Below are 24,862 nucleotides of genomic sequence, written 5' to 3' on the forward strand. Positions count from 1 at the left end.
TATAAAAGATAACTCATCAACAATAACTCATCAGATTTCTCACCGTGCAGGGCATCTGCATCCAGGGCTCGCCATCGATCTGCATGGGAAACGTTTTCTTCGTCTTGATGATAACCTCGCTGCACTGTGCCAAGCGGCGTCCGGAGGCTCGGAGACCAGTTCTTACCTGTCCCATGTGCAGGCAGTTCTCTAGACCAATCACCTCGATCAGACGATCTCCAATGTCTGAAAAAGATAAATTACAGCTTAGTAATGGTGATCAAACTGTTCAATTATATTAATGACAAAGATATTAAGCTTTTATTTACTAACTTAAGAACTTTACTCACCCTGTATGGCCACCGATAGATCCACGGAATTAAAGCTGGTCGCCGAGAACTCCTTGTCGCCAGCTCGGAGTTTTTTGCTCTTGCCGAAGGGGCCGGCGCTCTTGCGGATCCGCTTCTGGGACAGGTGCTCGCCCCACAAATTGGAACCGCCGTGTGTATATGGGATGTTCAGCAGCGCCACTCCCTGCAGGTGGGGCCCGTTGGCGAGGTCCAGAGCCACACCATCGCACTGTAAATATGGGCCAGAGGTTACACGCTGTGTTGCTCTCGTTCCAGCATCCCTTAATAAATCACCGATGACGGGTGACCTCTTTCCCTACCACTTTCCAACTGAATGCAACCCCTAACCACTTACCACAATCTCGATGCTCTCGTGGAGATTCTTGCAGGATGCCGCAAATGTCTCGGATGTTGCATATTCGAAGTACCAAAGCTTGTTCTTCATGCGGCTGTTGAATTTGTGTGGATTCTTCTCCCGCTCCAAGTGAAACTTGACGCAGATGGCGGCGTCCTGGGGAAATAGAACCAATGCGGTGTGGGATGAGAACGAGGCCAGTGTCAAAAGGTCAGCTGAGAAGCTAGCCATTCAGGGTCACGTTCGGATTGCACTTGACTGCGATTACTATTTCCCATTCAGGCTTTCCGAGAAATCTCAATTAGATTCATATCCTGGCTGCTATGGCAATTGGCTTCGATTGGCCCGACCGCAGCAATGCTAATTAATGTTGCGGTCGAACGTTGGATAAGACGCCTAATTTATATTAACAACCGGCAGGTGAAAAGAAAGATCCTTATTTAAGTTCCTTGCAGGAATCGAAGACTTAAAGAAAGTTCAAGGTGAAGGATTTGCAAAGAAGTTGAACTTTCTGCAACTCGAGCATTGTATTAATCCTCTTCTACAGCTCCGTTCACAAAATAAAACCCACTTAGATTTCATATTTTTCTATTGTTGAGTTTCTCCTTTTTACAAAATTTAAGAACAGATATTTTAGATCTTTAAGAATATCTTTAGCCTCGTTAAGAGGAGGTTTTGTTTTACATTTTATAGATTTAAAGGTGTGTTTATGATGTTTACTTTTAAAAATATGTAAGGTATATAGAGTGTTTTTTTAACACTGATAAAGACTGATGAAATCAGATAGTTGTTGATACTCTAAACACGCAAAACTATGTCCTATGAAAAAAAGTTCTTCCTTGCTTTCTGCTTGCTTATAAAGCGGCACTCAAATATTCAATTAAAATTACCTTTAGAAAGGGAAAGAAATTGTTTGTATAACATATAAGCCATTCAACTAAAGCCAGTTATTTTTATAAGTAGTAGTTCTATTTTCCCAGCCTCGTGTGTACTTGGCAAGCTCACGTGCTGAATACTCGCTTCCTGTGCAAAAGTGTTTGCTTTACGGAGCCACAGGCACCTGCCAACTGGCAACTCCATTCCACGGAAGACGAACGTAGTGGAGGAGGTCCCTTATCGGGCAAACGGCTGCATCTTAATTCCTTATGTGGATATTCGGTTGCGTGCCCGCCCCGTGGGCCAACGTTGCTCATACGACACGTTGCACTTACTGCCAGCGCATTTGTTATGCATGTCGCTCTGCTTACATACATACACATACAGAGGGACGCGCGGCTTTGGCCCTTTGTCCGCCGGATTCAGGGCACGTGGTGGCGGCAGGACTTTCAATTACGGCCTGTTGGTTGCACAGCAAATAAGATTTATTACCGCTCGACGTCAAATTGAATTGTCAACATGAGCGAGCGCCTGCCAGAGCTTAAAATCGAAAAATCGACGAAAAACTTTTTAATTAGCTCCAGCCGCATCCCGTTCCCCATTTCCCCATCCCCCTGTCATCCCATCATCCCCGATGTCACTTTATGCACGGCCTGTGCGGTAAACTAATTTAGTGACAGCCCAGCTTATTAGCATGCCTCGACCGCACCATACCCATTAGTAGTAGGAGATGGAAGCGGAGGCAGGGATACCAGCTGACAGCTTGTTTGCATTGGGGAAAGTTTACCGATGGTGCCCGAAAGCCGGCAATAGAATGTGGCACGTTGGCCAAGGATGGCTCTAAAAGAAGGGCTGGGAAGGTGAGAGGTTAATGAAATAATTTGTATACCCAAACTGGCAAACCGGAAGGCGGGCGACTATATCCGAGCTGCTATAGATAAGACGAAATCTCTTTAAGGCCACGGGGCGTATGAGCAACGCAGGTACAAAGGCCCGGCCATAAAATGCGCAACCAGCCCGCTATCTCTTTGGCCCTGGCACATAAAACTTGAGCCAAAGTCAAAGTCGAAGCTCAGACAATTACACAACAACTCCATAAAAGCCTCCAGTTGCCAATCTCCCCTCCCCCTCAAACAGTGCTGACAGGTTCTCACAGAAATTTAACTTTTTTTTATGAAAGGAGTGAGCCAAAAAACAAGCTAAGCCATAAAGGGGAAGGAACTAAAGTTGTGCTTTACTTATTTTGCTATAAATTTCCGTTTAATAAATCATATAAGAGATAGTTGATATGGCTGAATAAGGATTCTATAATTTTATGTCTAAAAGTAAAAAGTTTGTCAAAATTCATGAATTTGCTGCTTTACTGCAATCTGTAAATAATTTGAAAAGTCAAACTTAGTTATAAAATTAAACGAAAACCCACGTTCCCCCTGTCATTCTCCCTCCTAAGGGGTCTCAAAAAGTCAGATTGAACGGCTAAATGCTGAACGGAACTCCCAAAACTCGCAGAACTGCCTGGGACTCGCACTTTTATCATCGTCGCACAAGTTGGCGCTCAACGTCAATTGTTTGACGTTAAACCCAAGCGTCAGCGTGAAATACTTTTCATGCTGTATTACTTGAGGAGGATGATGGTTATGGGGGATGGGGGGGTGGGGGGTGGCTCCTCCTCTTTTCGTTTTCCCCAAGGATGCTCACTCCCAAGGAGCTGGGCCACTTGAGCCGGAGCACTCCCTTATAGACCAGACACATGTTCATGTACATGAGTGTTAAATGGATTTCGTGATGGGCCCGGGACAAAGAGCTCTCCGTGTGAAATGTGTCCGACAAGTGAAATCCCAGCAGCAGCAGCAGCAGGAGCGGCAATAACATCATCGCCATCAGTTTGCCTGTAGACGCCTACTGTTTAAACAGACGCACATCAAGTCATAAATAAACTAACACGCAACGCACACAGAAATACACACAGGGAAACCCAAACCCAAGACCAAACCCAAGCCCAATCTCACCAAGCTAAAGTGGAATCCAACCCACACGGGCGCACACATTTTTATTTCGGTTTTGGTGCGGATTTTGTGGGATCTGGTGTGCAATTGCCGGGGCTCTGTGGCAGGGGCATTAGGCTGATTTCAGTGGCGCAGGAGAGCGCAAAATGTTTGCACAAAAAGGATTTCGGCTTTAGCCGCCACTTGACAAATGGTGTGACCTTACGCAGGTCCAACACCTACACATTCACACCACCCACACTCGTCGCTTTTCTCATATACACAGAAAAATCAAAAAAAAAAAAAGAAAATAGTTTATTTGCCAGAAATAAACTTCTATTGGATTTCCTGTTTATCAAATCTATCTGAATAAAATCACTTTGATTTGATATTAAATTTGGAATTGGAAATCTAATTTGCATTTAGATTATTTGGCGGCTTTAATTTATATCAGAATCTTTATTAGAATCATAATTATAGTTATTTATTAATTCATTAAGTTCTGGGAAAGATACTATTTGTAACCTTTAAAAGTCCTTTTTCCTGTTCAACTTTAGTTAGCTATTTAGCTGATAAGTAAACCTTTTCAAATGCTAAAATATTATATCAGCATATTAATTTAATGATAAAATAGCAATATGAATACATAGAGACAGATTAGGCTAATTAGAGAATGTATTACCATAAACAAATTCAATTTGCAGAAGGGAAAAGGTGACATTTTGCCGGATTACTGTAAATTATATAAAAGACATAAAACATTTCCAGAGATTCAATTGATAAAGCTATTCATTTAAAATGTATAAGATTGACCCTTGTGGCCTTAATTTTCCTGTGTATCTACCACCTACCCAGGGGCGTGTTTACACTCTGCCACAAAACAGAAGCACAAACACAAAGAGAAGGCAGGACATTGTCTGGCTGATTTGTACCACATTTCCGTTTTATTTGGCCTTCATTTCATTTCATTTCTGCGGCCAGCCCCGTGCTGTAAAGTTGTCACTTAACTTTACTTTATGGCCCTCTTAAATCCTGGCCAGATAAACGGAGTGCAGGCCGCTAAAAGTGCGAGTATCTGTGATTTTGTTGCCGTTTTTCTTTGGCTTCCCTGCCATTTTCATATCTCACATCATACTAAATTATTCAAAAGCCCCTACGAGAAACTTTGCAAACTTTTATCCTTCCTCCTATTTATTGCCCAGAATGTGTGTGTTGGTGTCTGTGGCCTGCGGGGCATATAGTATATAGTATATGTTGGTCCCTGGGGCGCAATCTGTTTCCTTTTCTTGACTTTGCGGTGTTTGGCGTCGCCTTGAGCAGTTACTAATTTAACACTTGCTGGAAATTATAATGAGACAAGTTTCGTTCGTTCTCTGGCCACAGCTTGGGCATTCATTAATATAAACGTTCTCGGCTATTTCGACCATTTTCCGGGAATCAAGCATTCGGACACTAGGGTTAAGTGAATTTGAATGCCGCAAAAGTGTTGCCTACCTTTCGGGGCCAGCTTGATTGGAATTTTCACAGGCAAAGCTGCAATGGCATCTATTTGATCTTGAAAGCTGGCAAAAGTGCAGGCAAACAGTGCAAATTGCACCTGCACTTGGATCTGCACCTGCCGCCACTTTTCTCCTGCCAATCGAATGCATTGCAGCATCAATGATGCAAATGCGCAGCTGATGATTGTGTGCTTAACTCCTGCCACCTCGTTTGCATACTCCCGAGAGACCCAGCTCAAAACTGCAAAAGTATCTGGATCTGTATATGGAATCCTGCACTAGCACCTGCCCCATCACCTGCCACCCGTATCTGTATCTGCATCTGCAACTGAGCCCCGGGCGTGTGGCATTCGACTTTTGTGGCAATCAGCCACTTTGCATGCAAAATGTGTTGCAACGCGGCATGGTCTTTGACTAATCGCCAGACACGATTCCAGCTTCCAGGGGTTACGGAACGGAATGGCTCCATCTCGGTTCTTTATTGAAACGCCATTGTTTGAGCACAGCTCGCTCCTCCCTTGGTTATGAATGTATCCATCCGAAAGGCGATTTCCTCGGAAATTTGCATCTGAAAGAGCGCCGCCTGCCCTAAAGGTTATTCATTTGCGGTCGTTTTGGTCTGGATTTTGGTCGGGCAAACCGGAAATATGCGGTCTCCTGTCCAAAAGCGCTGAATAAATTATTAAGTCGAATTAAATGAATTATTGAACAGCCCCAAGACGCTGGGCTAAACAGTCAGCGGGACATTTGGCCTTAATATTATGGGCCTTTAAGGAATGTTTTGGTGTATAAAGGGTTTGCAAGGAGAGGCTTTTATGCGGATGTCATAATCTCAAAAGCTCAAATCGAAGTAAAAACTTGATTTATGATGCTTATGATTATTCAAAAAAACACAAATCTACTAATGATTCGTTCAATTACAGTTCACCTTTTAACAATAAAGCCAAATTAAGAACCAGAATGTATATATCCCGAGACACTTTACAAAGGCCTCGTCGAGTCTTAACTTAATTCCCAAAATTTCCAATTAAGAATTCTGTTTTGATTACTTTGTACACCTACACAAAGGCCCAAATCTCCGGCAATCACTTCAAGACAAAGGCTGGAGATTTGCGACGCGATTTCCTTAGATAATCAAATTAAGCCCGTCGAGCGAGCTTGTCAAATGCAAATCCCATGTCAACAGCCACGACAGCTCGTCCTCACTAATTATGAAAATTGTGCGCATAGTTGCTCTTGTTACGGCGGATGTGGCCACTGCTGATGACGCGGACATAGACATGGACATGGACCCAAAACAGGATGGCCGAGGACACGAGCAGCAGTGCGAATCAGAATGGAAATGGCATGACAACCGCCGGCTTAACGCCTGACATGTGACGGACTGAAACTGGATCTGGACCCGGACACGTTGGCATTAGTCGATGCAATGAATGGGACTCTCAGTCCAAGGACCAGTAAAACAAGGAATGCATTCTAAGAATGCCATTCGTTACACTAAGAGAAGAGTTCGCTGCCTTAAAAATTAAGGAAAAGATTGATTTTGCTTTTGAAATAGACTGAGAAATAGTATAAGGTGAGGAAAGGTAATAATTTAAAGACATTGAACAGTTTTTGTTTTCAGTGTCTTACAGTAAAGCGTACTCACCACGCCGACGGAGAAATAATTGTTGATAATGTTGTACGGCACCGTGCAGTCCTTGTCAGATTGCACTTTGATGGGCTTCTGTTGCTGCTCGAACTGTAGATGTTGCTGCTGTTGCTGTGGCTGTTGCAGTTGCTGTTGTTGTTGTGGCACACTTGATGAGGCATTCGGTGTTGTGGGTGTGATTGGTGTTGCTGGTATGCTGTTACTGCCAACGGCATCGCCATCACTATCGCCTCTGCCGCCGTCGCCCTCATTCCCGGCCTCGTCTTCATGGTCGGACAAATCCAATGACAATGTAATTTGCTGTTTAAGGATGTTGTTTTGCTTATTGCGCTGGCTATTATTATCGCTTTGATTATTCCCAACTGGCGTTGCTGCTGCAGCTTCCTGGGCAGCTTCCGATGTGGCTCCTTGTTGTTGTTGCTGCTGCTGTTTCTGTTGCATCTGTTGTTTGTGCTGCAGCAGGAGCGTCTCAAGTGATTGCTTTTCCGTTTCGCCCGACCTCATCCTCAGCATGGACTTTTCCCGGACTTCGGCATCGACTTCCGTTTCCGCATCCTGGTTGCCATTGCACGGACTGCCGGTGCTCGTGTTGCTGCTGCTGCTGCTCAGGGTTGTAGTTCGCAGGGTCTTCTGGAGGCACTGCGTCTCGAACGTGGACATCGAAATGCTCTTGGTCGTGGTTGTTCGCGTGGTGGTGCTATTGCCGAACTCCATGGTGGCCGTTTCCGTTTCCATTTCCGTTTCCGTTTCGCTGGCCATCATAATCGATGTGCTGGAGGCAGCTGTGGCCGCCTGCTTGCTCTGCCTCTGAATTTCCTCGAAGCGTTCCATCAGCGATTTGTCGACCACAACACTTTGCGACAGCTCAATCACCTTCTGCATGTTCGAGTGCAGCGTCACCTGCAGCAGAAAAAAGGTAAAGGGAAAAGAGGAGGAAAGTTGGCTTAGTTGGCAATTGCCAGTTAGCAGTTGCAAAGTTGGCAGTTGGAAAGCACAAAACATGTTCTGGGTGGGAGTTTTGCGGATTGCAGGTTGGCAGCGTCAGCATCACGCCTTTCCAACCTTCCAACCAGCAAAATTAGTTTGTGTAATCGCTTTCTCTCCCAAGGGGAAGGGCCAGGCCAGGCTAGGCCAGGATGGTGTGCGTGGTAAGCGCTTTGTGGCCAATAATTGGATTTTCCAGCTGGCAGGGCCTAGTCACGCCCACCAACGCCTCATTTGGGCGGGTTATGGCCAACGTTAAGCATGCCAATTCGATTCGATTCATGGGATATATATACATATATACTCAGCCTAGCCACTGGGCTAGATGGAGTAATAAATAAATGGCAAATTGCCATAAATAGTTCACTTTATGTAACAATGCAAATTGAACGAAAGTCATAAATTCTAATTTGAAATTGGAGTTTTCGTCTGATTATTTCGAGCATTCTGGGGGAAGTTAACATAACCTTTGGACGTCAAACTAACTAGAGTTAGTTTAACTTTTAGGAGTTTGTAGGACTTTTTATGGATTTATTCTTAAGGATTATTTATTTTTAGAAATTTATCAGGACTTGATGACTCTGTCTTTCTGCTTTCCAAAGCTCACATACTTAACTATAATTAAAAATAAAATATTATTTCATTTGCTAACTTACCTTTGGCCTTAGTTCATCGCTATTTGGGGTGTTGGTTACCTCGATGCTCCAGCGGTCCAGCATCACGGTGGTGGCTCGTCGGAACTTCTCCATAAGTTTTGGGATGTTTTCGCCCTCGTAGCCTCCGCCCCAGCGCAGACAACGTGCCAAATCGTTTCCCGTTCCAAGTGGTATCACTCCAATGGCCGGCTGGCTGGCCAGCTCAATGGAATCTGCGGGAAAAACAAGATAAATATTTATATTCAATGTGGATTTTACTAAAACTTCAAAAAAGCATTAAAAACAAAAAATAAACAAAATTGAGAGAAAGATTTGATCTAATCATATTAATAAAGTCAGTATCAAGCTCTGCTCTGAAACTCTACCTAAATCTACTTCACACTGCACTTACCCATGGCCTCTAGGACCCAGCCGACGGTGCCGTCGCCGCCACAGCAAATGACCCTGAAGCGGGGCAAGTCCTTGAAGAGCGTGAGTCCTGACAACGAGAGCGGAAATCAATCACCGTGCTTGAACGGCCATCACTCACACACACACACCCTCCTTGGGTCCGCCCTTGGACAGGTCGTACACCTGGCGCGGATTGAGCATGTACTGGAACTTCCGCAGGATGCGATCCCCCTGGCGACCGCCGCTCTTCGGATTGACGAACACCAGCAGCGGGCAGCTCAGCTCGTCCGGCGGCGTGATTTGAAAGTGCGTGGCCTGGTGATGATGCATTTGGGATTTCTGGTTACGAGTTCAGCGAATAGATGTCATATGGAATGGGTGGACGCAAAGCAGCAGCAGTTCCAATTGGTTTGTTTTTTTTGTTGTTTTTTGTATATAATTTTGATGAAGGGAAGTCAATTTGGAAAGGGGTTAGTTAGCCAATTCAGGGGGTCAGCAGCAGGGTGTTGTTATATGTTTTTAGATTTTAAATAAAATTATTGAGTGGAGAAAGTAAAATAAGTGTGCCCTAAAAAGCATGCTACAAATATGGGTAGTAACTTGCAATTTAAGTTCTTAAATAATCTCTTTTAGTTTAGTTACAATTAGTTTTGAGATTTAATCAAATTTGACAAAATCCAAAGTATATTTTTCTCTTTTTCTTTATAAAAAGTTTAACCTTATTATGTGAGTTTGATTAATTGCTTAAAGTGATTAATTTGAACGAGTTGCATTAGAAGTGTGACCAGCTATGGCCAAATTGCATTTAAAATTAATTTAGATAAAAAATTCCATTAAAAAGGTTAATAAAGTTGTTGACAAATTGTATATTAATTAAATATAAAAGTTCTTGGTTATTAAAAAATATCTTTTTTGATAATGACTTTTAATAATGAATATTAAAGTTTAAAATATTCACAAATCTGTAAACTTTGCCTATGCAACTTTGAATAATAAAATTATTATTGATAATCTAATACTTTCAAATGAAATTTAGTAAATTGATAACATAGGAAGGTTGAAAGAAAGGTAAGCTTTAAGTATTAGTATATATATATACCTTGTGAGCCTGGTTAACAGAACGTTGGCGATCCAGGACAGCGGGACAGATGGCCGTGGGCGGGACAATTAGCTCGGCATATTCGCCCAAAGTGCATTCCTTCTTCACCGAAGAGGCGCAGCGGTTATGTAGCTAAAATCGAGGGGAAGAAAGAGGGAAAAGCAAATTAGTTTAGTTGGAGTGGCGGGCAAAATCTAAATAAAACGCAGGATATCGCGGTCTCATAGAAATTCGAAGCTCTTAAATTCAATTTCCACTTCATTGCTGGCCAAAAGCCACTTATGATGGCAGAGGAGTAGCAGGAAGAGCAGGGAGAGGAGAGGGATGCTCCTCTCAAGCGTTCATTCCGCCTTAATGAATCCGATTAAAAGTTTGTTAGCGCCGACTACTCCAGCCGCGGTGCAGGAAAAAATGGTTAATTTTGGCCCAAATGAGATTTGGCGCGGATTTTCATTTAAATAGCAATTTAGCCGAAAACGTTGTCTTGACTTTTTGCTAATGGCCACGCGGCTTCCCTTTTTGCATATTATTTCTTTTCACAGCTGCGGCCTTTGAAATTGATTTTCAGTTGGTCATTCACTGATGACCAGGCTCGAAACTTTTTGTTTATAATTAAATGTCAGCTGGGAGAGCACTCTTATTGGCTACGATGGGTCAAAAGTACTAAAGTTGGTTTCTAATTTTTGAAACGTTAAATTAGAAGATATTTTTTGAGACTTTGTGTTACTGATATTTCATTTTCTTAAATAGAAAGCAACTTTACAAGCCTTTAACCTTTCAAAATATTTTTGAAAATGTTTAATAGATCAAAAAACTAAACTAAAAGGCATTTTTCTTACCGGAAAGCATATTGGAAATTTGTGTATTCACTCTAAACAGATATTGATACTTTGGCTTGGGAAATGCCATTAGGTAAGGAATTCTTGTGGTGAGGAATTTCATGTCGGAGGACAGGATGACAGGAGACATTCCCATCTTATCGTTGGCAAAACTTTAAGCACACACAGACACATCCACTCAAAATGCAAAGTTATTGACTGTCAAAAGCGTTGGCAACGTTTGGCTTACAAAGTATTTGCCGATGCAGCAGCAGCCGAATCGAAGGACCAAGTTTCCCGACCTCCGCTCCCGCAGACGACGACCCTCTGGCAACAACAAATTCGGCATTATCTCCGCTGCACTTGTCAAAGACACAGGACACAAAAGTTGGTGGCATGCAACGGCGGTAGCAGCAGAAGCAGAAGCAGCAGCAGCAGCAGCAGCGGCGCAATTTGCTTGGGACGTGACAATTTGCCAGCCATAACGAAGTTGCCGGCTCATGTGTGGCCCGGATCGGATCCGGGTCCGGGAATTCGTTGAGTATGGCTAGGGTTATGGGTATGTGGACTGGATGTGTTGGTGTTTCTGCCGGGCTGCGAACTGCGAACGGCGAATCACAGCTACCGACCGACGGCACTGGCTGCTCCAACAAAACTGCACACAGAGTGCTGGGCCAAAGGCTGCCTTGTTTTTCCGAATAATTGGAATTTTTGTTTCGAAACAATGCCGACAATCCCTGGCAAAACAGATCTGATTTGCCCTTGCTTTGGATTGATTCTAATTCGATTAACGTGCATGGAAAGTGGCTGGGTTTTAAGATCTAAATGTTAGAAGCTTTCAAATTTGTGACTTAAACAGATTTCTTTCTTTCTTTTTCTTGGAAAATATGTTTTCCAGGACTAATAATCATCATCATTTGACACATTTTCCAATATTTAAAAACCAAAATCCCCAAGGTCATCCCCATTCACACTCACCATCATGTGGCACCAGCGGCAGGTGAGTCCAGTAATGCCGTGGTAGGCTTTTATCCGCTTGCGGCACTTCGAGCACCGCCCGTAGCAGTTGCCCTCCACCCAGTGGTGCAGTAGGTCGCCACCGCACTTGGGCTTCTTCGATTTCACGTAGGTGGTGATGCAGGAGGCGGGGGCGTGTTGCACACAACGCTCGTGGACCGTGTACTTGCACACTGTCAGAGATGATAATGAAATTGCATGTCAGTTAGTTGGCTTTACTAACTAATTATAGTTTGAGCATATTCCATTTTGTGTATAGTTTAATTTAAACTAAGTGGAGCATGTCCTTTAAAGGGACAAGCTATGGCAGATATGAGAAAATATAATTATAATTCTAAACAAAAACAAACTTTGAACTCATATCAAATGGTATATCTAAACATAGGAAAGTGATATAGCTTTCTATATAGTAAAATCAAATAAATTAAGTTTAAATTCTTGATAATCATAAACTATTTCCAGCTAAAAATGTGAAAACAATTTCCTATCATATCATCCTTTAATGATAAATGGGACTCCTTGGAGATTTTATGGCTTCTAGGTGGCAAAACGACTTTAAAGACTTTACTTTGGCCATTGAAGTAGACAATTTCCTGTCTTTGGAAACCCCACACAAATAGCCCTCACGGATGCTCCACACACAGATACTCACGCACACAGCAGAGGCCCTTCTTGCCGAGACCCACCAACATGTTGAGGCAGAGGTTGCAGTACGCCGGCTTGCTGAAGTGCTTCAAGCGCCACACGTGGATGCCGTCCTCCTTGAGCGTGGTGCTGTCGACACCTGGGGAAGATTGAGGTGTTGGGATTGCAGGTGGCAATGTAGCAGGGAGGGGAAGGAGAAGCAGCAGGAGAGTTGTCACTTTGCATAAGCGTATAGAGGGTTGGCCAGGATGCTGCTGCCTGCAGCAACTCCTCGTCTGCTGGCTTCCTCTCCTTCCTGTCACCTGGCCAAATGACTTGATTATTACGGCAGCAGCCAACCAGTCACAGATCAAGGCATTCAGCCGGCAAAGGCGCATTTAGCACGGGAAGGAGGCATGGCCACACAGGGAGAAAATATCACAAACTTTTTGAGGTTTCTAATAATAATTAAGAGCTTTCGGAGCTAAAGAAACGATCTTTAAAAATCCACTAAAGGGTTTTTAAAAACTTTTATATTTAAAAGCCAATTTGAATATTTTCTCCCTGTGCAGGTTGGGAAATTACCCACCTAGGAGCACTAGCAACGGAATGGTTGTCATCCCGCCCCGCTGCCACTCATCCAAGGACACTGTGCCGTCGGCATCGTAGTCTATTTCAACCATCATCTCTTGCAGGATCTGTAAGTACAAAAAGCGATTGCGGATTGCAGTGAGTGGAGTGCAGAGACCCAAAAAAAAAAAGTGCATGATGGGTAATTTGTAGATGGAATGAAACTTAACGGAAAGCTGACTTCCTGTTTGGAATGCACTTCTCGTTGGTCGAGGGGAATGTAAACTTATTACTGGTTTCGGGCAAATGCATTTCCTGTACAAATATGTGCTTCTTCGGAAACACTTTCTAAGATTTTAAAATACTTTTTGAGGGCTAGTTTCTCTCTTAACTCTTGATATATGCTGTTATAGACACACCTTTAAAATTGAATTCAATTAAAGCCAAAGAAATTCCTAAAAACATATCGATGCGGTGCAAGTTCATCTTCCTTATAAAATATTCAGTAGGGGGAGTGAAAATTTCACTTGGAAATTTATTCAACTTCCGAATCCTTTTTGTTTTTCTTGAGGAATTTCATATTGCTCCGGAAATGAATGCCAGAATTATGCAACTCATTAAGTGCTTTGATTATTTGTGTGGCGCAGCCGGAAAGCGAAAAGGATAATGGGGGCCAAAAGGCTGACCCGAACTTGGCTTCTTGGCAGGACTTGGCTAAAAATATTTTGATTAAAATATCTTCTGTGTCTGCCTAGAATTTAAAGTATGCGGCAGTCATAAAGTCACGATGGCAATGGAACTGCTCCTCCGGCCAGCGGAAAAGGAAGTCCATAGCAGGAGGCCGGGTGGAGGACGTGGCGGGAAATGCGGCTGGAATCATTCCGCCATAGCCAGGGGTATTTTGTTAATTGAGTTTTGTGGCGCTTTGACTTTATTTGCGGTCGCAGTTCTTTCTTGTTTTTCCCTTTCTCTCTGTATATATTTTTGTTTTTTTCTTTTTTCCTTTGCTTCCTTGTCAACGGCCAACGAAGTGGGTTGGCTCTTTGGCCTGGTTGTCAGAGGGATGGCTTTAAGCGTGCTCCTTTTGCCATGGCTGAAACTATTAAGTCGCCTATGCGATGTGGTAGCTGCGGCAGCTCCACAAATTTGCGGTTGAAATGGAAGCCGTGGGTTTTCCACACACAACGAAAAACATGTTTTTTAATTAAGTTCACTGCCGCCTTTTTAAACATTATAGCTGAGTTGAATTTCGATGATATAATATCTATATAAAAAGATGATCCTTAGTCTTTGAACAAGTCAAGCTGAGTTTAATTTATGTTGAGAATTATTATACTTTCGAAGAGGGAAATTTAAATGATATTTTCTATCAACTTTGATTATCAAAAATATTTATTGTTGAATTTTATCAAAAAGTTAAGTCATAAAGAAGAAAAGTAAAGCACAAATAATACCCTGATACTTCAGATACTTTTCCCATTAATTAACCTTCGTTCTTAACACAACAGTTAATCCCCATTAAAGTGGCTGGTTTTTTGTTTTCAGTGCAGCTAAGCTGGGACTATCGTCGAATGTCCAAACAATAAAGCGAAATTAATTTCAAGTGTTTTTCCCGTTGTGTTTTGTTTGGTGCTTTGTTGTGTTTGCCGCTGAAAATGTTGGTAAGTAATTGAAAAAGTTTTATTGGATTGAATGGGATTGGATTGGGTCAATGAGTAGTTGAACGGGTTTCGGGAATCGTGACCGCCAAACGCAGGGCTCAGAAGGCAGGGCGACTGATAAAGGGGTTGAGGGTGGGGGTGTGCTGTAAGTGGATATCCTCTGCATCGATTGCAATTGCAATTGCAATCGCGTAATGAGTTTTTAATGTAAGCCGGTCTTAACCGGCACTCACCGGACGCAGTTCGCTGACATCCCAGCCGAGATATTCGGCCACGGCCATCATCTGATTAACAATGGCATCCATTTCGGCCGTATCCAGGACTCCGTTGCTATCCGTGTCGTACAGCCGGAACATGACTGCAATGCAATGAATAAATAAGTAAGAAGGAGGAGCAGAAGGAGGAGTTGTCGGATCGAAGTCTTACATTCCAGTTTATCCTCTGGACGGCCAGCCTCGAGCAGTGATAAATAGCAGACGACATCCTTCAGCGGGACCTTGAGTGTCAGCGGATCAAAATGGGAAAGTTTTCGCGCCAGGAGCTTAATGTCAGCTGCAAGTGAAAGAGGAAAGTGTGTGAGTGACTGGGAAGTGCATGAGCAAGTGCATTCATTAAGTGCTCGGCTCCTTGGGTGACAGAGTGGATGCCCCTCATTATTCTTAATGCCATCGACAGCTGACAGCCAGTTGCCATTATGCTTAATGTTAATTGCCGACATTTGACCGGGCCAAAAGCCAGTAGCCAGTAGCCAGTAGCCGGCATTACGTTATGGCTCTTAATGAACTCGAAGTTGAGTTCGGAAAATGCTGCCTCAATTTGTTTTCCAGTTTAATGTGGCTGGGAAGGAAGGTAGAGGCAGAGGTAGAGGTAGTACTTGCCTTTAATGCTTTGAGCCTGCGACCCAAAAACTTTTCTCATCTTATGCTCCAGATACTTTGGCTCGTTTAACTTTGTTTTGCCATAATTACAAATTTATTCACCTTTTTTTTCTCCCCCATCTTACGGCCCTGCAGTACTCCCCCTTGATTTGCAGTCAAATCCCACGTAATTACATAATGAATTGAAATCAAAGTGCTCTGAATGGCCCAGTAAATTGTTTAGAAATTTTCAAAGGAACTTTCCCTGACTTTCGCTTGGCTGTGTGTTTGTTCGCCTGCTCGGGAATATGAATGATTTCCATCTTTTATTATTTTGACAGGCCATTTGTGTGTGCCGTTGATGTGGTAATTTGTATGTTAATGCTGGCGGAGCGGGACTTGCCATCTAAGTTAGACAAACACCCGAAAAAGACATGGAGATGATTGTATTTTAGCTAATTATGTTTGCCTAATGTCGGAGCGTTTGTTGGCAATAAATTAAAATATATATATATCTATATATATATATATCTGAATATGTAAATGTATTTGTGTGCCAGATACAATGCTAATATTTGGGCTTCTTCTTAATAACTAAATGAGGCTGTCGGTTTCGCGATGAGTGCAGGCAACTTGAGCAAACAGGCTGAGTTTGTGTGTGTGTGTGTGTGTGTGCAGGATCAATGTCAACTTATTTGCCGGCCTACATTTGGACTAATAAATTTAATTCACGCACACACACACAGCCACAAAGGCGGTGTACAAAAAGCAAAGCAAAACTAATCCAATTAGCGCTTAAGGCGCTCAAAACACACACACACAAACACACACACGTACACTCGGTGGAAGGAAGCGAGGTCCTTGTTGTACTTAATATATAATGCTAATAGGAAATTCCTGACTGGGCCTCGTCCTTTCGCCTTTTGCGTAATTTACTACAGAGAGAAAAAACATTGGAAAGTGTTTAACTTTCAATGGAATTTCATTTAATTTTTTAAATTATTAAGTTTTGAGCAATTTCTAGCTAAAATATTAAAGAAATATATAAAAATATTTAAATTTTTATGCAATAAAGTTGAAGTTCAAAGAAATAAATAGGAATAGTTTTCAAAAACCATAACAAATAATATTAAAATTATTACTAAATATTTGACAATGATTCTCAATTTATTTTCTATTATATTTTCCAAATATTGCTTAGATTCGGACCTTAAAGTGTTTTAAACAACTAAAATATATATCTTCGATTTTTTTCCATTTTTGTTTATTTTACAGCCTTGAACGAATGCCGAAAGAATTTGCTGATATAAGTGAAGCCGAAGCTAAGCCAAGATTACTTTTTGCCAAAAGTGAAAATCTTTATTAGCCATCCTCAGTTTTGGTTCCTCTCTCTCTTCCCCAAATACGGATTTTTAGATACATATGTACTGTTTTCCTTTCCTTTCCATTTTTTTGTTGCTGTGTTCTCCACCCTCTGAACTTCCAGGACAATGCCTTCCAATTGCTGGCAAAATGCGTGAAACTGTTGGCCAGCGACAAAAGCGCAAAAAACGAGGGAAAAAAAAGGCGAAATTTACGTTCATTAATCATTCTCGTACACATTTCAAACGAAGCGAAATGAATGAAAGCAAAAAGGGAAACAAAACAAGGGAGAAAAAAGAGGCGAAAAATACTGCTGCATACTTTCAGGCCGCAAGTGCGCCTCGTCTTTATCTGTGTGCGTAGGAATGCCCTGCAGGGTCCTGGCGCCTTGCTGCTGTGTCCGTTTGCCTGTGTGTGTGTGTGTGTGTGAGCAATAAATGTTAATTTAACGCAGGCTTCGCATTTTACGAGTTGCGACTTCGTGAAATGCAAAAATGTTTCTAATTGGGCGTTGATTTACGACACGATCTCTGAGACAAGAGTCGCTCAGCTTTCCTTTTTTTTTTTATATTTCAGCTTTTCTTTGTTGTTGTGTCAGAAGAAGCGGAAGATGGGGAGGAAGAAGCAAGGGGACAAGATGGAAGACTGACTTCCTGTGCCAAGTTTCACATTTTCTAAGGACTGCAACTTGGGCGGCGGTCGGTGGTCCATAATTTATGAACTCATGAATTAGCGAATGTCTGCCTTGTTTTCCTTCCGTGTTGATATTTGCTTTTTGTGCTCGCTCCACTAATTAGTAAGTTAGCGAGAAAGTTAACTAAGTAAATGGCAAATAAGCGTGGATTTCCAGCTTAGTTAGCTCATCTGAATGAGCTGCAGTTACACCATTTATTTTTATCAGTCACATTGCAGTTTTATCACTTGAAATATAAAAAGGTGATAAATATGATACAGATAATCTTATAGCTATTAACATCTAGATATTTATTCTTGAATGCCTTACATTTACTACGGTTTTTGTAAAGATGGATATGTAATTTGTGTGATGAAATCCTTTCTCTAAGGAACATTCCTTGAAGTTTATAAAAAGCTTTTCAAATCCACTATAATTGTTAATATTTATATAGTTTAAGTTTCACCCTACACCTTTTGTATTTAAAATCACAGAGCCCCTTAAAAATGTAAAACCATTATAACAAATGCTGCTCTCCATTCAGAAAGCAATCACCAAAGTTGGTTTTCCCCGAACAAATGGAGCATTCCGCACATAGACGGTTAATTTTCGCATTTGAATTGTTCTCCCCGAAATGGTCTGTTGGCTGGCAGGCCAATCAGTTGGCTGTGCACTTCCAGCTGCCAAGATGGCCCACCTACTATACACTTTCCACTACCCACTTTCCAATCCCCGCTCACATCACATGCTGATTGCACAATAAGCGTCTTAATTGGAAGTCGCATGCACATAGCAATTTCAGCGGACGAAGTCATAAGGGGTATGCGGATCTGGATGTGGGCAGGGGATGTGGGCAAAGATGCCTAATTAATACTCACCATCAATTTTGCAATTAACCGAATTGTTACTCTTCTTCGAGGAGTTGCGGGACATCTGCGAGTGGTTTGTCGCCGAGTGGGAGGGACTCGAGTCCACGGATCGCCGGGCCGGATTGCTGGCCTGGAACATGCTGGGTCCACTGGCCAAGGGACTCGGCGTCACGGTGAGCATCGGATGGACGCTGCCTGTTAAATGGCCCGGTCAATAGAATAGAATGGATATATCAAACACGTGCCAGAAAGCAGAGAAAGTTTTACTATACCAAGAAAAAAAATCTTTACTTTGGGAATTTTAATATAAATAAATAAATTTAGAAAACTGCAAGTCTACGAAATGAGCAAATGTTCCGAAATTAAAATTGTATATTTATTGATATTTGTTTAAGAAAAGTATAAAGAAAATCGAAGTTCTCTTCCCTAGCACTAGGGCCCCATTTTGTTCCCCGTGTAACTCACCCGTCTTGCTGGGATCGTGTGAGAGATGTCCGCCCAGTGAGTGGTGTAATTTATCCGTGATGCCATGGATTTTGTCCACAAAGCTGCTGCGGGTCTGTGCGTGGCCCTCGCCTCCGGCCACGCCCCCTGGGCCGCCGATGCCGCCTCCACTGCCGCTGCACTGCGGCATCAGCTCGGCAATGCTATTGATGTTCGGTATGGAGCCTAATTACAGGCGGTTAGGATGCGAGTTGATGGGGGAAGGCCAAAAGAAATGTTCAGCAATTATTCACATACACACGACGGTGGGTGGTGGATGGGGTGGATGAGGATGTGAGTAGAAATGTGGGTGGCAAGGAGGATCTCTTACCCTTCGTGTGCGACGTGACTGGCGCACAGGCGGCCGTGCTGCTGATGGCGGCCATTTGATTAAGTGCCCGGCCATGCAGCTGGGCCTGGGTGACATTCGGCTTGAGGAAGGACACAAACAAATGCTTGGCCAGGTCCAGCGGCGCCTCGCAGTCGAGAAACGCGTCCAGGAACCGCCGGAACCCATCGAAATCAATGTCCTGTGAAAAGAGTTGGAATAAAACGTATAAATAAAACAAGCCCATCCAATGATTTATGGGCGGCCTTTGTTTTGTCTGTTTTTAATAAGCCAACAAGGCACATGGTTCTATTTAGGCTTAAAGTTAAACATTTGAAGAAATAAAAAGGAGATCTTGGCTTAAGCTAAGAACTTTGGGTTGCCATTCTAGCCTAAAACAAAAACCAGAACAATTCGGTAATCAACTTCTTTCAGACCAATGATCAGGATAGGGAGGGAAAACCGCGTTCTTAATAATATGCTTGTCTTAGACAATCCATGAATTCGATATAAAATCTAAATCTGAACAACGATAAACATATAAATCCATTATTTAAGAATAAAACCCAAACCTTACACCTATTTTCTCCCACTGCAGGAGTATGAAATAAATCTACCGCAGGCCATTCACAAGTGACAAGCTAAAATGTGTGCAAAACACTCGTCGTTGCATAGTTCTTTCTCTCCACTGCCGCTTTGGCAGCCGAGTTTTACGAGTGGCATCGGGTTTGTTGTGGCAGATGAGATTGGTTCTGTGGGCTGAGAACGTAGAACTGAGGGACTGGAAGGATGCTACTTATGCAACATAATATGTTGACGTTATTATGGCAAAAAACATTTTGCAGTTGGCTTCAACGAGGGCCTCTCATTTCTCTCTCGCATATTACAAGGGGAAAGGAAGAGGGGAACACAAAGCGACCGCCGTCATCGACTTTATTACCGTTGACAACGGAGCGTATGATTAATAAATGGTCGCCATATTGCGACACATTCAGAGATGATTTTCTGCGTGGCAAGTGAGGCGAAAGTACATTTATCTCCACGGACTTAATAATGATACTTTACTACGAGACGGCTCCTATTTGCGGTCTAATTGAAGGTCAAATATCAGTGAATTCCCAACATATCAAGCAGAGATTTTTGCTTTAAAATTTCACATTTTACGCGTGCGGAATACATAATTCTCTCCTGTGGGCGACTGGCCGGCCAGTCGTAAGCCATTCTATTTACATTTGTCCAGTGCACAAATTCCCACATAAATCCGAGCTCTCTCTCTGTCTGGGAAAAGGTTCCATTCGCCTGGTACGTGCCGGGGAATGTCCCTCAAGGATCTGGCGCCTCTTTATTTGCCATTTGGCAATGGGTTCGTTGTCGAGTACGGGCCAAGTTTTTATGGATGCAGAACGGAACCTGGCTGTATGGGTATTGGGGCAAATTACATGTCAACACCACGTGTAATGTCAATACATTGACAGCTGCGGCGCAATGCTTGAATCAACAATGCGACATTGATAGACGCCGGCAATCGCTGACATTGATAGACGTAAAGCCCCGGGCTGTACGGATTTTACAGTTGCCAGTTTCAGTTTCGGTTTCAGTTTTGGGTTTCGGTTCCCAGTTCCCTTTCGAGGATAACAGCTAATCAAGACTAACAACTCAACGGGGATGGTTTTGTGTGTGTCAGAGTGCGTTGGATGGGTGCGATTAATTGCGCAAGAGGCAGCGAGTCGTGTCGCAAGTAATGAAATAATCAGTGGAATCTGGGCCCTCCACGCTTCCCAGGAATATATCTTTTCTACTGGAAATATCTGCCTTTATTATCAGACTCATCATGAGCCGCCGCTTCTTCTGTTGCTATTTTGCTTCGTTTTAAATTTCGAAACATAAAACAAAGTAAACGAGCCGGCGCTGGTAACATTAAGAGGACGCTGAGGTTTGGGGTTTACAGGGAAAAAGATTTCAGTAAGAGATGCAATAAATGTATATTCTTTAGGATAAAAAGAGGTAATAACAGTAAGTATTTCCTTAGTGAAACTACTTTTAACGGAGAAATATCTCTTAAAATGCAGATCCCTCAAGCAAGACCAATCAGATTTTCTCTCTGTGCATCCAAACACTTGCTGACTGTTTGCTGGCTGCTGGATCCTTGGCCATAATGAAACCCAATACAGGCAAATGGAAGTTTATACGCGTGTCGTTGGCTGGCACTACACCAGCATCTATATATATGGTCTACGACCATGACTATGGCTATATAGCCATGTTACTGCGAGTGCCGAGGCAAACTGCTTAAAGCCAGTGAACGCAAATGGCAGCGACACGCCTAAGTGGAGAAACATCGGCATATTGTAAACCCAAACACAGATACGCACACCCATGGCCACACACATAAATTACAACCCAGTCACATACACACACACACACACACGCTTGAGCACTATAATAATGGCGCGAATTGCGTTAGCAAAATTTATTTAGCCAGCAAGGAGCAACGAGATACGCCAGCGAAGAGCTCTCCATCCGCTCCTCGTTTGCTGCTTTTCAGGGGAGGGGTTCCTCTCTTAACTTTCCCTATGTACTTTTACACTCGGGGTTAAGATAATAGGACTCTCTTTTTACATTACATTACATATTTTTTTTTTGTTTTTATATCCTAGTTTTAATTTTTATTTTCGTACTTAGAGGTTGTTTATAGGGACAAATTTCAGATATTGATTACTGATATACACCGGCTTGTAGGTCTATTTTTTAGTTTTGACAAGCTCTTGACCAACTTCAACATATCAACATATCTTAGTATAAGTTAATTAGGAATTGTGGTAGGACACATATTTATGAGGCCCACTGTGCTGCATGTAGTTTAGTTCCAACTGTACTATTGAATAGCTGTACGCCATATATTGTTATCCCTTTCTAACACATGTTTTAGAATAAGAGATCGAATAGCTGTAAGCCTTATATTGTTCTCCCTTTCTATCATATGTTTTCGAATAAGAGATCGAATGCATGTACTTGCTGACGGATGAGCGGGGATAAGGGAAAAGGAGAGTTAAACAAAGAAAGAGATATCACAAAAGCACTATCGTATTTAACATGCTACAGAATTGAAAAATAAATAGCATATTCCTAAAATTATTAAAATATTAAAAACATATTTTCAGAAAACATTAAAATAAGAAGTGGAATATCTATTATTGTAACCTCTGCTGTATTCCTGGCCTCAATCTCCGCTGGTATTCCCAGGGATGCGTTATGTGACGCTATGCGTGAGCGCGTGGCTTAATGAATAAATATTCAAGCACATTTCGGGTGTTCGGTGCGTATGCGTGATATTCATTACACTCTCTAATCGCAAACACACACCCACACAGACATACACACATACGTTAAGTCCCGCATACGGGCCATTTGGCACTCATCTTCACTCCACTCCGGCGAACTTAATCTGCGCTCTGCATTCATTATGCATCGCAGTATGCTTCGGGACATAATTTATAGCCATATGGGCTCTATTTCACATTTTTCGTGCTCCTGGTTTTTAAAGCTCCCCCAGTCCCACCTCCCTTTACCATAAGTGACCAATTGTTGGGGAAAATTCAGCGGAAAACATATACTTTTTCATAGCCACCTGGCGACAAGCTGCTCTTAATTAACCTAATTGGATCTTCCCGGCTTAAAGACAAGCTATCATTGAGTGAAAGTTAAAGCTGTCGGCGGGCGGATGCAGGATATGTAAGCTGCTTACTTGGAATAGGAAAAAGGAAAAGTAAAGAAAAAAAGAAATGTTGCCAGGCAGCAGAAGCACACATCTCGTGGCATCTCAATTCATTTCGCTTACTGAAATATTTACGGGAATTACATTTGTTCGAAAAATTCCGGGCAATGACAAACAGTGAGTGCTAGAAGTACTCGAACATCCCGTACCTTCCCGTTCCGTCCCGCTCAGGGTGTTCAATATCAAAGTGAATTCCAATGGAATCATTCACTCACGTTCGAATCGAGCATGTGAAAGGCATCCTGGGGTGGGGTTAGCCGGAGTGACGGAAACTTAATTATACTTTTTCCATTTCGTTACGCTGGGAAAACAAATGATAAACCGGCTAACAAAAAGGAAAACCGAGAATATTTCCCGTTTGCATATGCTTCTCTGGCTTCAATGATTCCAAAGTCCCGAATTAAAAATGTATATTACTATGCAAACTGCAAGTCCTCTTGTCCCTCTACCTTGGTAACCTGACGTGATCTGGGCATTCGTTTGGACTCGCTTGTCCCCGATGAAAGAGTAACAATTTATGCAGCTCCAGTGGCTCATGCTCCAATCTCCCGGATCTCGAATCTAACCGAATTGATGGCCTTGCAGGCAGTTTCAAATTAATTTAGTATGTATAAACTTGTCAGGTTATTCATTCGGGTACAAGGGTGGCCAGCTCAGTGTCTGTCTCTGTTGGGATTCAATTCCAATTTCGCATTCAGGCGTAAACTTGAAAAGTCTGTGATTTATTGTACGTATAAGAACATTTACTTTCAATCTTTCGCCCCACCTGACTGCCCTTTCCCCTGATCTCTCCCCTTTCCCCATCCCTTACCTAATCTCTATTCAGTAAGCTCTGCTCCTGCTCTTATTCCTGCTCCTTGTCAGTGCCAACATACTAGAAGAAAAATCTTTTTAATTTCTTGGACAAATTCTCGAGATGGAAAACGAAAACGATTTAGTGCCAGCAAAGTGAACAATTTAATTCGAATTATAGAAATAAATTCTAAGAATCGTATTCGTTATCTTTTTTATATGGATTTCATTCCTTTCCTAACAATTTTCTTTCCTAGTTAGATTTACACTTATTTCTAATAACCGATAAAATAGATTTTTTAAAATAAGCTTAATGCCATTTACAAAGCCAACGATTTCCCTCAGTGCCCCCACATGTGAGTTTCCTCCTTAAGCTTAGCTGAATCGCCTTTCATCGGTCTTCCCAAGTCGCCAGGTTGAGGATTAAAGTGTAAGACGTAACCCGAACTGAAGCGAAAGGAGCTCTTGACTTGTGCGTTGAGCAGGGTCTCCACTACCACTCCTGCTCCTGCTCCAGCTCCATCTCAACTTCCCACCCATCCCCAACCGCTTTCAATTAATTGCAGGAGAAGAGCATAAGATTTTGGCAACACTTACCCCATCCGGAATGCACTTGGGCGTGGTGGCGGCACTCGGCGAGCTGAACTCCCGCAGAACATCCTGCAGCTTTCGGGTGGAATCTGCAAGATGTAAGACAGGTGAAAGGACACAGGTGAGCCAGCAGAGTAAGCCAGGGATTATGCAAAGTTCAGTTTAGCACGGCTGCGACGAGGCGAGTGGCAGGACACACGTCAATCGCTCGACTGGCGCCAGGTGAATTAAATCGACGTCTTAAGTGGGCCAGCCGTGGTGGACAGGTGTTTTTCCCCAGGTGACTCAGGCGGGTCAACTGCAGCGCAGTGGGGATAATTAACTAATGGAAAACAAGTGGTTCGTGCTGGTAAATGCGGGTGAGGGTGCGGATGAACTGGATGACTTGGACGAGTTGGTTGACATGACTCTACAAATGCCCGGAATAAACTCCACGGGGAGCCTTACCTCGCCCGAAATGTTGAGCCCAGAGTTTTATTAACCTAATGAGAGAGTTGTGTGTCTGCCAGTGTACAACCGCAATTGTGCAGAGTGTCTGCACTTGAATGCAGTTCCAGTTCTTCTTCACTTCCTCTTGCAGTTCCACTTTCATTTGCAGTTTCTGTTTCTGTTTCATGG

General features: G+C 42.7%; 1 protein-coding gene across 6 annotated transcripts in view; it reads right to left on the bottom strand.

Moving 5' to 3' along the window:
- Window positions 1-24,862, bottom strand: part of LOC108112804 (diacylglycerol kinase 1) — a 45,379-nt gene that overhangs the window by 2,511 nt on the left and 18,006 nt on the right. For 2 of the 6 annotated variants that reach the window (XM_017223093.2, XM_017223095.2), the window contains 17 exons: window positions 24,251-24,333; window positions 19,090-19,288; window positions 18,741-18,944; window positions 18,285-18,470; window positions 14,941-15,066; window positions 14,748-14,872; window positions 12,873-12,981; window positions 12,312-12,443; window positions 11,621-11,832; window positions 9,825-9,956; window positions 8,875-9,064; window positions 8,727-8,813; window positions 8,336-8,547; window positions 6,693-7,595; window positions 685-840; window positions 330-558; window positions 44-225 (listed from right to left, as the gene is read on the bottom strand). In XM_017223093.2, coding sequence (XP_017078582.1) covers window positions 44-225; window positions 330-558; window positions 685-840; window positions 6,693-7,595; window positions 8,336-8,547; window positions 8,727-8,813; window positions 8,875-9,064; window positions 9,825-9,956; window positions 11,621-11,832; window positions 12,312-12,443; window positions 12,873-12,981; window positions 14,748-14,872; window positions 14,941-15,066; window positions 18,285-18,470; window positions 18,741-18,944; window positions 19,090-19,288; window positions 24,251-24,333 — 3,467 coding nt within the window. Of the gene's footprint in view, window positions 1-43; window positions 226-329; window positions 559-684; window positions 841-6,692; window positions 7,596-8,335; window positions 8,548-8,726; window positions 8,814-8,874; window positions 9,065-9,824; window positions 9,957-10,892; window positions 11,284-11,620; window positions 11,833-12,311; window positions 12,444-12,872; window positions 12,982-14,747; window positions 14,873-14,940; window positions 15,067-18,284; window positions 18,471-18,740; window positions 18,945-19,089; window positions 19,289-24,250; window positions 24,334-24,862 lie in introns of those variants that run through there. The other 4 variants (XM_017223094.2, XM_017223096.2, XM_017223098.2 and 1 more) reach the window with 4 other exon arrangements.

The sequence above is a fragment of the Drosophila eugracilis genome, unplaced genomic scaffold (genome assembly GCF_018153835.1).
Source record: "Drosophila eugracilis isolate 14026-0451.02 unplaced genomic scaffold, ASM1815383v1 contig_90, whole genome shotgun sequence".
Classification (NCBI taxonomy): domain Eukaryota; kingdom Metazoa; phylum Arthropoda; class Insecta; order Diptera; family Drosophilidae; genus Drosophila; species Drosophila eugracilis.